Source organism: Cynocephalus volans, chromosome 8 (genome assembly GCF_027409185.1).
Source record: "Cynocephalus volans isolate mCynVol1 chromosome 8, mCynVol1.pri, whole genome shotgun sequence".
NCBI lineage: Eukaryota > Metazoa > Chordata > Mammalia > Dermoptera > Cynocephalidae > Cynocephalus > Cynocephalus volans.
In genome coordinates, this window is record NC_084467.1 from 24,623,185 (window position 1) to 24,639,331 (window position 16,147).

General features: G+C 37.7%; 1 protein-coding gene across 11 annotated transcripts in view; it reads right to left on the bottom strand.

Annotated features, from left to right (window-relative positions):
• Positions 1-16,147, bottom strand: part of PUM1 (pumilio RNA binding family member 1) — a 121,653-nt gene that overhangs the window by 52,280 nt on the left and 53,226 nt on the right. For all 11 annotated transcript variants that reach the window (XM_063103890.1, XM_063103889.1, XM_063103888.1 and 8 more), the window contains 2 exons: positions 7,122-7,288; positions 4,783-5,053 (listed from right to left, as the gene is read on the bottom strand). In XM_063103890.1, coding sequence (XP_062959960.1) covers positions 4,783-5,053; positions 7,122-7,288 — 438 coding nt within the window. The remainder of the gene's footprint in view (positions 1-4,782; positions 5,054-7,121; positions 7,289-16,147) is intronic.

Here is a 16,147-nt window from a genome sequence, read left to right on the forward strand (position 1 = left end):
ACACTGCATCTTTATTTTCATGAACATCAGAAATTTAGCATGTTCTTCAATTATGATTATAGGCAACAAACCACATTATCGTTAGTAATATATCTGTGACTTTAAAATAGAAATCATGTTACTTTATGATTGTTACAGACATCTCAAAATCTTGTTTATGCTCATTATGATAGCTAATACTCCTACTTCTATTTCATGCATCATGTGACAAAGAATCAAATATACCACTAAGTTTGTTCTTAAATATCTAGACAGCTATTTTTATACAACTGGTTTCCTTTGTAGTCCTACTCTATACTATACATTTTAATACATTATTCTGAGAAGCAGTCCACAGGATTCACCTAACTGCTGAAGGAGTCAATAGCACAAAAAAAGGTTTAAAGCTCCTGCTCTTAAAAATAAACCTTAGAGGGGAGTCCCCGTGGCTCACTCGGGAGAGTGCGGCGCTGGTAGCACCGAGGCTGCAGGTTCGGATCCTATACAGGGATGGCCGATGGAAAAAAAAAAAAAAACACAGCTCTTTTGGGCCGGCCCATGGCTCACTCAGGAGAGTGTGGTGCTGATAACACCAAGGCCCCGGGTTCGGATCCCTATATAGGGATGGCCGGTTAGCTCACTGGGTAAGTGTGGTGCTGACAACACCACGTCAAGGATAAAGACCCCTTACCGGTCATCTTTAAAAAATAAATAAATAAACCTTAGAAGGGTTAAATTCACAATAAGTGACCAGACAAGTCACTTAACTAACCAAAACTCAAGACAAGTAACTTAACTATCCAAAACCCAAAGTATCACAACTACCAATGAATGAAGTTTGCAATGAACTAAATGAAAATTACTTTTCCTTATTTGCAGTCTGCACCATGTTACGTATCTCACTATAAGCTGATACTAAGTTTTATGAAACCAGTTTATTACACCAAATTAAAGCCCTGATTTAGGAAATAGGACAAGAGAGGGAATTATTTATTTATTTTGTCAATTTCCAAACCAGATCCCCTCATAAAATCACAATTATAGGTACCCTACCGTTTGTAGCAAATAACTCAAATTAAGAAAAATGATCACTTTGTTGCTCATGTAAGAAAGCCAAGACAAAAGAGCAGAATGTGCAGCAAAACACATGCCACACTAGATCTCTGGTTCAACCCTCATAATCATTAGTACTGTCTGAGACTCACACCTGGCTCTCAAGCCTCTAGAACCTGGATTCAATTAGCAAGCACACCTGTCTCCTTGTCCTCCTCTACAAGCATCTCCTACTACAGTCAGCCTAGGACCACGTCACGGTCATTCCCAGCTCCATATGTCTGCTCTCTGATCTGCAACAATATACATCCCACCTGTCCTTCAAGTCAGTTCTATGCAACGTTGGTCCTCACTGAGCCTTCCCCTTATCTGATAGCATTAGTAATCCACCAATTTAGGACGGAGTTCCTCGAATGTTCTACAACTGTTTCATGCGGAACCCAAGGTTCCTAGAAGGACACAACAGTTAACAGTTAACTGATTAATCTAGGTAAGAGAATGTCTAAAACTGCTACTAAACTAACACTCAGCACAAAAACTAAACCATGATGATTAAGTCATTCCTTCTTAAAAATGTCTTCTTATTGCCTATAAGACAGCACAGCAAAACCTGTAAGACACACAACACTATCTATTCAACCTCATTAGTCATTTTCTTCAACCTAAACTACCAGCCAGACTGATGACCACTTCTACATTATCTACAGAACACACACCTGTTAAATTCCAATACCTTTAGTTTTACTATTTCCCCCAATAGAAATTTAACTCTCTTCTTGCATAAACAAGTCTTCCAAGGCACAGCTCAAGAACTACCTCCTCCACAAGTGTTTCTTTCCCCAGAGAACAGAGTACACTCCCCCTTGCTCTAAGATTCCTAGGACACGGGCATGAATTGTTCCATCACTTGTCATTGACTACTTCCTTGCACTATTTAAATTACAAAATGAGACACAATGACTGAAGTAAGGGCAACTCACAGGAGCAGAGGGAATCTTGCTCCATTCATGAAAGATATGCTTGGCTACAAATGAAAACAAAAAATGCAAACAGAAGGTTATAATCTGTAGCCCACAGATCTGTGATCCCCCTGAAGTTATCTGCAAAATTGGGTGTCAAAAGAATTATGTACATTTTCCTGATGAGTGGAACCGTGGCTTTTGATCAGATGGCAACAGAGTAACCCTATAAAGGCTAAGTTCTGATCTAAGAAGCAACTTTCCTGGACGTTATACAGTAATATAATGGTAGCTCTCTAGTAATAACCAGTAACTTTCCTGGTTATTATACAATAATTATACAGTTATAGTTATTTGTATATAAGGAATGAGCTAGTATACTAGATCTAAATGACACACATATTAGAAAACATGGCAGGACTCAAAGAGTAGCCCTCAGACCACTTGGCTAAGTTTCAAATTTTAATTTTGGGAACTGTATTAAATACAGGGGATGCACTGACATATTATAATAGGGATAGGGAAAATGTTCCCTAAAAACTTGGTCTGCTAAAGCAATGGAGAGGACAAAAAGAGAATAAGGTTCAGTCCTTGACCTCAAGGAGCTTACAATCTAGTAAGGGATATTAGACAAGTAATCACAACACAAGGCAGAACAGGGTAAGTGCTTTTCTTAAAGGAGAAACAAAGTACTACAGAGTTCAAAGGAGGCAGACATGACAATTTTTTGGTTTGGAGATCAAGAAAGGAAGGTGACAGCGCTGAACCTTGAATGATAAAGATTTAAATTAGAAAAGAAAAGTGCAATAAAGTGTGATGAAAAGCAAAAGGTTAAGAAAGATTGGAGGGATAAAATCTAAGTACACACACCAATTTCTAGTATAAAGAGGATCCCTCCTTCTATATAGGAGCCTTGGGAGGTTGAGGGTCTTGAAGAAATTTAGGAGTCTTAGGCCCATGGTTTCCAGGTATGCTATTAGGATGCCTGAATCTACTCAGAAAAGCAAGAATTATGGCTCATGGGATAAAACAATGATCACATCATATGACAATGGTATATATGTATAATGATGCTCCTATGTTGCACGAACCAAGACACATATGGGAAGCCAGAGTCCAACAACAGATTAACTTTCAAAATAATATTTACTTTCAAAAACTGTTAAAATGGGACACATGGTGAAGGCACCCTGATTTTATATTTCTGAATAAGTAATATCTTTGATATAGTCATGCTAACTACTTATGGGTATGCAAAACTACATTTCTGTTCAAGTCCTAATAACTATCTGGCCTCCGAAAACATTGGAAAAATTATTTTGAAACCAAAGATCAATAAAAAAAAGAATCCCAACTCTGATTATGAAGTAAAGAACAGTTAAATGAAAGAGAATCAGATTTTCATTCATAAGAGAACAGAGACAAACTCTTCGTAAATAATGAGGAAAGGGTTAGACAGGGTTAGACTGTAAATGGAAGCTAAGAACCAAAAATGGCCATAAGAAAGAGAAAAAGCATGGAAAGTCAATTCTTATGGGGAGGTGGGCATACCTGCTGGGAATTATAGGGAGAACAGTATACACTTTTATTTTACTCTCTGGAAAAAACATTGTTAATTAAACTTTATCTAGATATGCACATTCACATCACCCTTAAAGAGATTTCTTTTGGTAAACTTCACATGGTTTAACTCTATTATCTAGTTATCTATCAATCAAAATTCATTTAATATCAGCTATTTATGAAAATAAAGATTCAACATGGTATAACTAGTCTCCAAAGACCGTGAACTAATTTGCCCATAGCTATAAAATTTCTAAACTTCAAATTGAGAGTCTAACCTTTCAAATCTAGAAGTCTGTATTTATGATCCAGTCCAAAACTAAGGAGTAACAGAAATTCACGGTTAGTGAAACTGTTCCCACCATAAGGAAGTCTGTGTGGTACTTAATAAGATAGGGAAGCTACCTGTCCCTTTTTATAATTCAGACAGCCGATTTTCCTTTAAAAAAAATTAAAATAAACAGAAAGATCAGTAAACCCTAGAATTAGGCCTACTATGCCTTCAAAAACAGAAGGTACACACAAAATTTTCCAGAGACTTATGGAATAAAAGAGCTAAGTGCTGGCCAGTGGCTCAGGTGGTGAGAGCACAGTGTTATAACACCAAGGTCAAGGGTTTAGATCCCCATACCAACAGCTGCCAAAAAAAATTTTTTTAAAAAGAGTCAAGCAATTTCACTGTAGATTTTATATTGAGTGATTTGTGTGTGGGTTTTCCCTTAATCACATTCTAACTCTTTGGAAAGGTACCAGACCTTTACCTATGTTATCTATAGTAACTCACTTAATTAGAAACATGACTGGTAAGATAACCTGGCACTGCACTCCTGACAGTGATGGATAACAGAGCTCACTATTTTAAAAACGAAACAAACCAACAGCATCACAACCACATAAATCTTCAGAGAGATTAATTTAGCATCCAAGAGGTCTGTGTTACAAAAGGTAGTACCACCTCACCCACTATCCAGGTGCTGGGGACAGAGAAGAGCCAAAAGAAGTACTTGTAGAGGAAGGTGGTCTCTTGTCAGTAACCTCGGCATGGGACCCAGCTTCTTGACAGGAAAGACACAGAGGCTTTGTAAACCAACATCACTGATGGGTTAATAAGGCTCAATATTGATTACCTAAAGTAATGCCACCCTCCTCCCACCACCCCATTTCAGTTACATGAATAATGTGCTAGCTGGAGGAAGAGTAGAGAAGGTGACAGAGACACACACAGTACCTGTTGTTGAGAATTGTAGTCAAAAAGTCCCACAGTTGCTGCTGCTGAGTCCACAGGTACCTGCGTGCCTGAATAATCAAACTGAAGAGGCTCCATGCCCACATGTTCCATGGGGTCCAAGGGGACACTCTGGGACTCCATGTTGGAGAAATCCTCCACAGGCTTGGCACCATTGGTGCTGGTCAGCTGGGCTAAGCCCTCAGAACCATTCTGGTTTGGACCCAGAAGATCCACTTCATTAGCAGAGTTCTGGCAATTACCAGGGGTACGGCTAAACAGAGAAAGTAAAGGGCATTAAACCTTATTTTGAGTGGGAAGGGACACTACAGCAACCCAAGTTTAAGGACAATGTCCTTGACATAGCTCATTATCAACAGTACTTAAAACTATTTCTACAAAATACACAGAGATCCTTTATGATGATTATGGGGTTATATCCTCTAAAATAATTCTTCTGTTAAACAATCTTTTCCTTTCCACCTAAACCACCCCTTAAATTTACATTAACTGCTACTAATTTACAATCTCTTTACCAAGGGGTCCGGATTTGAGGAACAATGGCTGAACTGGAAAAATTACTGCCTGTAGCATCTATGAAAACAGAGGTCCCAAAATACAGGTAGTAAAATACGCCCCCCAAAAGCAACATCTATTCTTTAAATATAGAGCCAACAGGAAAAAGTCAGTTTCTTGGGGAAATCCACATCTCAGAAAGATTCTAATAAAAAAGTTTTTATGTATTATTGGTATTAATGACCAATGCTACAACTATCTCCCCTTCTAAGAAACCAGAAGAAGCAGACCATTTTGAAATAACATAAAATAAATTCATTATCTAGGATATGTCCCTGCTAAGGAGACAATCCTAAGAATTAAAAGTAACATAAGGATATAATTTATCATCCAAACCAGGACATTCCTAAGAGCTACAAGGGCCACTAATGATAACTATCCTGGGACATGGGTATAAACAAGTACTGTTCTGGATAACCAGGACATAACAGCACTGTACGTAAAAGGATTGCAGGATTATATTATCCAAAATCAGACTAATATATAATAATAATAATTATATTACAGTCAGGAGATTGCAGCCTGTGACTACAATCAACGTCTTTCATCCCTAAAAGAAATCCCATAGCTAGTACATGTTAAAAGCATTGCCATGTCCCTTTCTCTCTCTCCTTCTCTCTGTTTCACAAGCATGTACACACACACGCGCGCGCGCGCACACACGCACACATCCCACCCCCCTCACCCATCCCCAATTAAATACCACAAAACACTGCTAATAGGGTGTTTGAGATTCAGAGTGGAGAGGCCACCTAAACTCATCTGAAAGACCTCAGGTAAGTGTTTATTACTACATGCCTCAAATTTCTTCCAAAGATTGTAATTCTTTACACATGCAAGATACAAAAAAAATTAGGAATACTAAACAACTGAAACTTGTACTACAAATGATGATGCAAAATACATTTTAACTTTAGCTTTGATAGATATTAGGATAACACTGGTGAGTGGGTGGGTGTGGATATACAAAGGTTAGCTTGGGACTAACATTAAAATTATGCAAAATTAAATTCTCTACCTATATATAAGTAAATATAAATAACCTACTGAACAAGAATTTTTACAGATTTTTAAAAATTATATACCGTAAGTAAAGGTTAGGTTAACTACAGAAATGAATACTTGCTAACTGTGGAAGACAAATACACATTATTTTTATACTGTGTGTATTAAATTACAGGATAAAACCGGCAAATCAGTCATGACCAGAGATGGAATGAGAGGCATCCATGGAAGGGATATGATTAAGAACAAGTCATTTAAGTGGCATCTCTGGTTCTTCAAAATGAGGAAAATTACCCACCTACCTCAAAAGGAGCTCGAAAGACTCAAATGAGATAATACACAAGTTCTCAACTGTTTTTCCCTCGAACATGCCAGAGGGATATGACACACTTGCATTAGTAACCATGGCTCTCTAATATAGTGAGTGGGAAAAAACTTGGGAAAAACCCCAAGGCACCTACCCCAGATGATTTTGATACTTGAGAATCACTGAAATGATCTTTTATGGAATCATTCTACATATTCTAGAGCTCTATGCAAAATCTGCCATTTTGGTAATGCATCAGGCATTGACAACTCTTACAAAATTCCACCTTACCAGTTAATTTACAATCTTTGTGGCATGCCCTACACTAGATCAAATCCTTAAAAAGGAAACATGAGAGGGGAAAAAAGAAAACTAAAATCCAAATAAAACTAAATCAAAACAAACAAAAACCCACAGCCCACATTCAAAAATCAGAAGCGTAAAACATACAAACCTAAAATCTTTGACGTCTGCATCAATCCCATTCTGCACTGGTAAACCATTGGTCTTGTCCATCACATCACCCTCCTCCTTCAAATCTCCTAGCTTATCTCCATCAAACGTACCCTTGTTCTTCTTTTCACCTTTGTCGTTTTCATCACTGTCTGCATCCCTTGGGCCCTGTTTAAAAAATAGCTTCAGCTTCACTAATCATCATCAACTAACAAGAATGGGCAACTGCTGTGGACACCAGACTACACTAGAGGCTAATCAGAACCAGTGTCCATGCCCTTTCAGACATTACAGTCTAATTAACAAACAACACAGAGGCAGGAACACTGCAGAAAGTCTTGCCAAATGGGGAAGACAGACATACATTTATGTTACAGAGTTCAGTACAGTCTTACCATACCCAATGTCCCACCACCCCATTTTGTTTTTCTATCAAAAGCACAGCCACAACTTTATACCTCTTAGTCCCACTTCTCTATTCTCAAATCTAAGTCTATATAACAGCTTGATTCCTAATAATCCCCAGGTATGGTAGCTAAAAGTATAGAAAAAAAAGGTTAAGCCCATAAAAAGAATTTCATACTTCTCCGCTGTCCTATGTAAACTCCTCCCTTACCTCCGGATATTGAACTAAATGTGCTATGATAACATTCCAACTCAATTACTCTATACTTGATCTTGGGATATATGCCTTGCCAATTTGCACCAACACCTACCAAGTTCTACCCTATAAGCCTCACAGCTCATGCATCAACAATTGACCAATGACCCTTAACTTTAATTTTTTTAATGCTTAAAAAAAAGCTAGATCTAACTGTAAAATTCTTTCACCAAAAGGACTCCAATAACTATCTGCTATCTTCCACACCTGTCTGTACCAAGGCAGTTTATTCGTGAGATGTAAGTGGGAGCATGTTAAATTGAAGCATTTGATGCAACAGAATTTACCTCTGAAGTGTTCCAAACTATAAAGTTTGAAACACTAGTACTAAAAGAATGGATCTGGTGTCAGACATGTTTATGTCCTGCCTTCTAAGGAAATTAAGTCTCTCTCCTCTTACCAACATCCTAAATTAAGCCCTGGACATATAAAGTAAATGTACCCTGACTTCCAAAAGGAAAAGTGGTATGGTGACCTGACATGGTAGAGTTTCGCAGAACCTTACAACAAAGGGTCCTAAGTAACCTTTGCTTTATAAAAGTAGAGGAGGCAATATTGTTTTTCCCCCACCACTGACTTCTGGTTTAAAGAAGAAACAAATACACCTGGACCAAATTAAAGCTCCTGGTAAAATGCAAGATCCAATCAACAGAAGATGAGAGCTGCCAAACAGCATTTCCAGTCACCAAAACCAAAATTCAGTGGGAAGAAACCAGTAATAGAGGACAGAGCAGCAGACAGTTGTGAACTGATTCACTTGGCACGCCTATAGATACAAAACCAACAGATCCTCTCAGAATAGTTCTTAGAGATCACTGGCCCAGAAAGGGTGATTCACAGATCTTGACATTCTTAAACTTTTCAACTATTAGTTCAGAGGCCATTTTAATTTCAAAGTCATTTTCTGTTCAAATGTGATACAGAAAAAGCAAGATTTCATGGATAATATGAAGAAAAGGAACATATATGACAAGAAATTTAGAAAGGATATACAACTTAGCTTCATCTGGTATCAAGATGGTAAATTACAGATTTGGCAGCCACTGAGATATGCTTTTCAGAGTAGAATCTTTAAAGCGTAAAGCTGTTATTGATTCAAAAGGACGGAATGATAGCCAATTAAGCACCACATTGAGATCCCAAAGCAGAGATGGTAATATGTCAGAGTTCTAAAGGCAACAAGATCTTTTAAAATATTCAGAAGCAATAGCTTCCTCCATACTGCAAAGATAACACTGACAGAAGCTGTGTATTCATTTTCATATCCCTAGCACTGAATACAGCACCTGGCAGAAGTTAATAAAGATAATGAAAATTATTAAAAGGATGCAAAGTCCCGTACAAACTGCTAAAATAAGAAAGATCCTCCTGTTGTCTTTTTTATCATCAAATAAGAGTCCAGCAGGTGGTAACATGACAAACAACTCTCCTTGAAACATAAACAATTAGTGTCAATAGCAAAAGAGTTTTTACAAGGATCATCCCACTGACACGCCTAAGTGATCTTCCACCACAAGTCTACAAATCAAATCACTGGCTCGGGAGATAAGGTTTCACTCCAATTTCACAAAAGGAGTTAAAAGGTCCGCAGGCAAAACTGGGAAGGAAATGGGATAAAGAAGCAGTAGGAAGTTTCAACAACAAGCAAGCAAACTGGTGGCAGGAAATACTCACTAGCCAGATCAATGTTCTGCATTATCTTTCTTCAGTGACCCTTCGCAAGGGTTTGCTGAGAACCTGCTCAGCCCACCAGCATGCTGACTGTTCTGGCCTGAAAATTTGGCCATTAGTAGTTGCATTCCCAATTATACTACCAAGAGCTAAATTTTCATATACTTCCCTGCAATGGCCTGCTTTTCACCAATATTGCACAGACCATTCCTATAAAATAGCAGTACTTGGTTTTCTACTCTGAATAAGCTATTAAAGCCTCAGCTATTCTGGGGGGCCCAAGGGAGGCTTCCATTTCTTCATCTGGATGGCTGTTATATGGGTATTCTTATTCTGTAGAAATTCATGAACATGAACATTTATGACTTCTATACTTTTCCGAACATAGGTCATATTTCAATAAAAAGTTTACTTAGAAAGAAAAAAGCTCATAAATCAACAATGACCCTCAATAAAAATGGCTGGCAGGAAGTCTGACTTCTGAATGACACCAAGAGCACGAGGTATCAAAAGCCTGTTATTAAAAGACAGTACCATGTTTGGGATCATAAAAACAGTCTCTTAGAAATACAAAGACCATAGAGAGAACAGAAGAGGGGAATAAATGGGCAGGTAAGTTTTATGAGATCTTTACATTTTTTTCTTACTATTTACGATAAGGTATTCATAGCTATGTGGTCTTTAAGAAAGTACTGACACGGTGCACAGAACCTACACTCTATCTCAACTGCTAACACTTACTGGTCATGGGACTTTGGACAGGTCATTTAATCTCTGAGTCTTAGTTTTCTCATCTATAAAACAGGGATAATTTTGTTTAAAAAAGAGTTATGAACATCAATGAAATAATGTATGTGTAAAAGCTCTATAAAGTATAAACCATTTTATACAAATGTAATATAATATTAGTAATAAAAAATGCATAGGGATGGTTACGTCTTATGTAACACTATGTATGGTATTAAGATTAAACATCTTAAATGCTCCAACCAAGTGGTTTAACTCTCAAGTACATGTGTATAGCCAGTATGGCCCTCCCAGGGGCACTGTCATTTCCACAATGCAGTGGTTCTATGGTTAGGTTTGAGTGTCACAATCTTTCTCCAATTTACAGGTGTTTGGGGAGGGGGGGGACACCACCACATTGTATTTTGGGCTGCATTATTATTTGGTTAGAGAATGGTGCTGAGAACCCCAAGGTCCAGGGTTTTTATTACCAGCCAGCCACCAATGGAAGGGGGAAGAAAAAAAAAAAAAAAAAAAGGAATAATACAAGTGTCCAGACCCATCCCCCAGAGATCGTGATTTAATTGATCTGTAGAGGCTCCCACAAATGTTACAAAAAGCTTCGCCTCCAATAGCTCTGATAAGCACCCAGAACTGAGAACCAATGTAATTAAGTCCAACATAAGCATCAGAAAGGCAGGGTTTGTGTAGCTTTTTTGGTCACATACTATTACATAAGTCTATTACCAAAATGAATGAAAAAATAAAGGATTAATGGTAACGTTTTATTATGGGCTTCCTTTAGATGAATGTTAACCATAAGCTATCCTGACCAAATTTAGTCAAGTGCTCAAAATGCAAGTGGCTAAGCCCAATCAAAATGTCAAGAGGACATTGTTGGGAGGGAGGGGGGAGAGGGAGGAGAGAGGGAGGTTTCGGTAATTGGCCACAATAATCAACCACATTGTATACTGACAAAATAAAATTTGGAAGGAAAAAAAAAAGGAATAACTGTTAAATTAAAAAAAAAAATGTCAAGAGGGACCAAGAGGTGTGCTAAGAGATCCCAGATCTACAGAGGTGGAGGAATATGAATATGTTCCATTGCTAAATATATAAGAACTGGGAGAAGAACAGAAATAGGTAGAAGAACCACGTATTACTGAGATCAGAGTCCATGAACTTAATGGCTTGGCTTCCTCGAAAGACCCACATAAAGGAAGGAATACTTCCAAGTATACCTATTAATTCTGAATGAAGTCAGAAGAATCAGAATTTAATTCCTCCTCTTACTGCAGTGATCTTAGAACAAAACTCCACAAGGCAGAAGTCACATTCAATGAGATTAGGAATTTTCCTCCCATTTTTATAAAAAGGAATATTTGGTGTATCTGCTTGACACACTGGGTCCAAAAACCATAACAATGTTTACTCCAATATTGGTGTCCCCCATGCACACTTATCTGCTTTTCACCAAATGCCAAAAAACTGATATATCAAATTCCCTTTAAAATACAGCAGCTTACAGCTCTACCAGTACTAAAAAATTTCATGTATAAAATATGAGTATAAGTTTGAAATTGCTAGCCATGTGAAATACTCTTTTAAATTTAACATATTAAATATGATCCTTTTATAAGGAACCCAACTCATAAACAAGCCAATACAGCATAGCAGAAAGCAATATAGCTAAGAACAGAAATTAGAACAATGTTGGGGGCCAGCCCCGTGGCGCACTCGGGAGAGTGCAGCGCTTGGGAGCGCAGCGGCGCTCCCACCGCGGGTTCGGATCCTATATAGGAATGGCCGGTGCGCTCACTGGCTGAGCGCGGTGCGGGCGACACCACACCAAGGGTTGCAATTCCCTTACCGGTCACAAAAAGACAAAAAATAAAAAACAGAGAGAGAACAATGTTGGAATCCAGGCCCTCCACTATTGCACTAATCCTCATTTTTCTCATCTATAAATTAATAAAGACAATAGTCAAAGGGTTGTTATAAGGATTAAATAAGTCAATTCATGAAAATACAATTCTTTTTAAAAAAATACTTCAACGTACTTTATCCAATTTTCACCTTTTTTTCCCACTGCCTTTTTTATAGTAACAACCCCCCTTGCTCCCACTCCACCAAAACTTAAGAATTGCTAGATATCTTATATTATTCCCCCTGGAAAAGAACTGTTATGGCTCTAATCATAGACTTTGTCCGACTGATTTTTCTGAGACATGTATAGAATCAAGCCATCACCAACTACTACATTTCATCGAATCTGAGATACCATCAATTGTAAGACATAACATCATTTTATGTGCTATTAAAAAGGAAACACTGGCAGTTAAACTATGGTATACTATCATTTGAAAGATGCATTCTAATTTCAAAATGAACAAAAGGGGGATAATATGTATTTTAGAACACAGTCTTACCAGGGACTGTGTACATAATCATCACCCAATTCCTGATGTGCAGGAAGGTAAAAAGAATGTTCCCCTCTGCTGTGGTAACCACCAGATCCAAGAGGAAAGAAAAAACATATCTTAAACACTGAGAATGGTGCTTGTTTTTGTTATAGACATGAAGACCAAAAAAAAAAAAATTATTTTCTATAAGTTTTTTTCAAGTTACCTAGTCAATGTCTAAAAGCTTGACACGGCAAAGTGGAGCGTGCAGACTTCTTCCCTAAGGAAAGCTCAAATCTGAAGTGGCTCTATCCTGTAGATAAGTTTCTAATAGCCTCCTGATGATTTAATCTTACAAGGAAATTATGTTTCAGAGCAGTGTTTATCAAACTTTAATATGCATACATCATGGGGGGGGTTCTTGTCAAAAATGCAGGTTTTGATTCAGTAGGTCTGGAGTAGAGTCTCAGATTCTGCATTTCTAGTAATCTCTCAGATGATAGTAATGCTACTGGTTCACTGACTTTCAGGAGGAAGACTTTTATAAGGCTTACAAAGCATTTCATATATATGCCATGACCAAACAGATTAGAATTTGTTGGGTTTTAATTATCCCCATTGCAGATGATGAAACTAAGGTCCAGCCCAAACTCAAACCAATGACTTCTATCTGCGTTACACTGTACAAAGTTTTTAAATAAAAATCAATTAAAGCTAAATAGCAATGCTTACCTAAAATAAATGCAGTGAAGCCTAGAAAAGTCATCAAGTTTTGTTACCTGAATGAATTGCTATGAATATGTATGTATCCTCTAGGCCAGAAAGCAGACACTCTCTACAGAACAAGTAGAAAGACCTTCACAAGACATTTTTTCTAAAAATCTTTCTTCTGCAAGGTTAGAGTGGTCTTTACTCTAATCAAAGCTTTTGGTGGTTTTCCCATTTCCCTAAGCACCATAAACCAGCAAGGTAGAAATTATGACCCACTATTCTGACTGGTTAGGCTTCAACCTATTTGAAGATGATTAGCTGATATTCCAGAAGGCCAACAGCAAGGTCCTTAGATGGGCAATTTCACCCACAGGCTTCAAAAATACAGTAGTTACATCTGATTTTGCAACCACTGTAGGGGAGGAAGATGACAACAGCCCTGTCTTACTCCAGGAATAAATAAAGGATACAAAAAGCAAAGGAAAGAAAAGAAAAAGGGAATGACTTGACTGATATTCTGAGTTCTCCTATTATTCTGAAAACTGCTACCTTGAAGTTTGGAATTCATATGTGGAACACTACCAAAAATTTACAGTGGGTGCTAAGAACAAAATATGGTTATAAGATTCTTCTTGTCAGCTTCAAAGTACTCTTATCACAGAAGCCAAAACTACTAAACTGAGACCATTTATACAATCAAATGAACTGAAAGCAGCTCAGGGAAGCTAGACAAAGAGTTAAATACCTTCATTCAAGCTGTAAGCAGGAAACTTCACTGAAAATGAAAAACCACTGCAGAATGACATTACTTTCTAAGCCACCTTTACCTGAAAAGTTTAAGTATGGATTACCTGTTGTCAGTATCTGAGAATGACCTCTTTGTACTTGTTCTGAGGTCTATAATCACTATGCCATCAGAGATGTTTTCCGCTCTCAGGAGATTAAAATGGGACTTCTCCATGGCTTACTGGAGGTAATGTTGGTACAGCCACCGAAAAGGTGAAAATAACTGGATGCTCTGACCCATAAGCTATCAAGTACCACTCCTTAGAATAACTATCTACAAGAAGAAGATATCCTATCCTCCTTGTTCTCTGAACACACTAGATTTTTAAAAAGAAACAAAAGGCTCACTTTTTTCAAGAATATGCATGCATACCATGACAACCATAACGTGATTCAAGTTTCCCAGAACAGAGCTTTAGTCAGGTATCATCCTAACCAACAGACAGAGCAAAGCCATGTTAGGCATAAGATCAGCAGTATACAACCACAAAACTGATAATACTGTATATCCTAACATGGTGGCTTGATGTCACTGACCAATCCCCCTGTATCACTCTACAGATGCAAATCAAGTCAAAATATGGGATAATAGTTCATTGCCCAGAACTTTCCTTCTGAAAGAAGCTGGAACACAGATTTGAAGAATTCCCATTTATCTTTATGCATACCTCAGGAGCTCAGTAAATTACCTGGCTGTTAGAGAGTCCAATAATATGAACTTATCTATCCTGAGGTCTTAACCTCCTCTGGTTACAATACTGTAAAAGAGCTTTAAAAAAAAAAAAAATCACCAGTCTCCCAAGACAAATAACCCATCTTTACAAAAATAAACACAAGGCTGGTCTGTCAGCTCAGCTGGTTGGAACACAGTGTCATAAAACCAAGGTCATCTGGTATTTGGTATTGTTTGGATCCTCATACAGGCCAGCAATCAAAAGAACAAACAAACAAATAAACCCCCCCCCAAAAAACAAGATATTGAATCCAAAAGATATAGCTTTTGTCATAAAAATAACTGCCTATTGAAATAATTATTTAAAAAGAGGAAAATGAAAGGCAAAAATAATTCAGTCTTACCATTTTATCTTTCTCTTAATCCCAATTATTTTTCTGCCTCTCACAAACTTCAGAATAATCCAGGCACATACCTCCTGGCTAATGCCCAAGAATTAGAAACTGGTCACACACATAACAGAAAGTTCACAGCAAGAGTTACACAGGTTCCAGTTCACTACACTAGCAATTTACTAACAGGCAACACTAACTTTTCTCCTCCATTAAATAACTGAAAGTTACAGGCAATGTTCAGAAGCCAGCACTTCCATCTAGTTATCAGTGCTTATCAGATGCAAAGAATGTGAGGACAGAAAAAGAGGTGAGCTGAGGATAGAATCAAAAAAGAGAAGTAACTCCATTCTTCCCATAAGACAACAGGCAAATGATAATTTGGCCTGGTCTCATTCCTCACGTCCAAACAGCCCCTCAGGAAGGTTCAAATAAAAGAACTTCTTCCTATCTGATCCACAAGTCACTAAATCTGACCTAAGTCTTTGCAGGGTCAAATGACCCGTCGGATGGTTGGCCAGTTAGCTCAGTTGGTTAGAACATGATGTTGTAACACCAAGGTCAAGGGCTTGGATCCCAGTGGGAAAAAAAAAAGAAAGAAAGAAAAAAAAAAGACCCAGAAGCAATCAGATCAGCTTTAAAATGAGTAGTACTCAAGAATTGTACTTGACACTTGAGGAAGCTGCACCAAAAATGAACTACTGTTACTCTGAAGAAATTTAAAGTGGAGTGGGGAGAGCAGGACCAAGCCTCTGATACCCAGGAACAGATATATAACAATAAAAAATGCTATTAAGGTAAAGAAGTGAGATAATTATGGAGGCAAAACTATTAATATAATTTGAGGGAAAGAGGTCTTTTAAATGATTACCAATAGCTGGGATTAGCCCAAAATGATCTCAGGATGAAAGGGCTCTGAAACGGTACAAAACAAGTTGAGTAAGGAAAAGATAGATTCAGGGGGCTTCTCACAGCCTTCCTAACTGTGACCTGGAATATGAATAC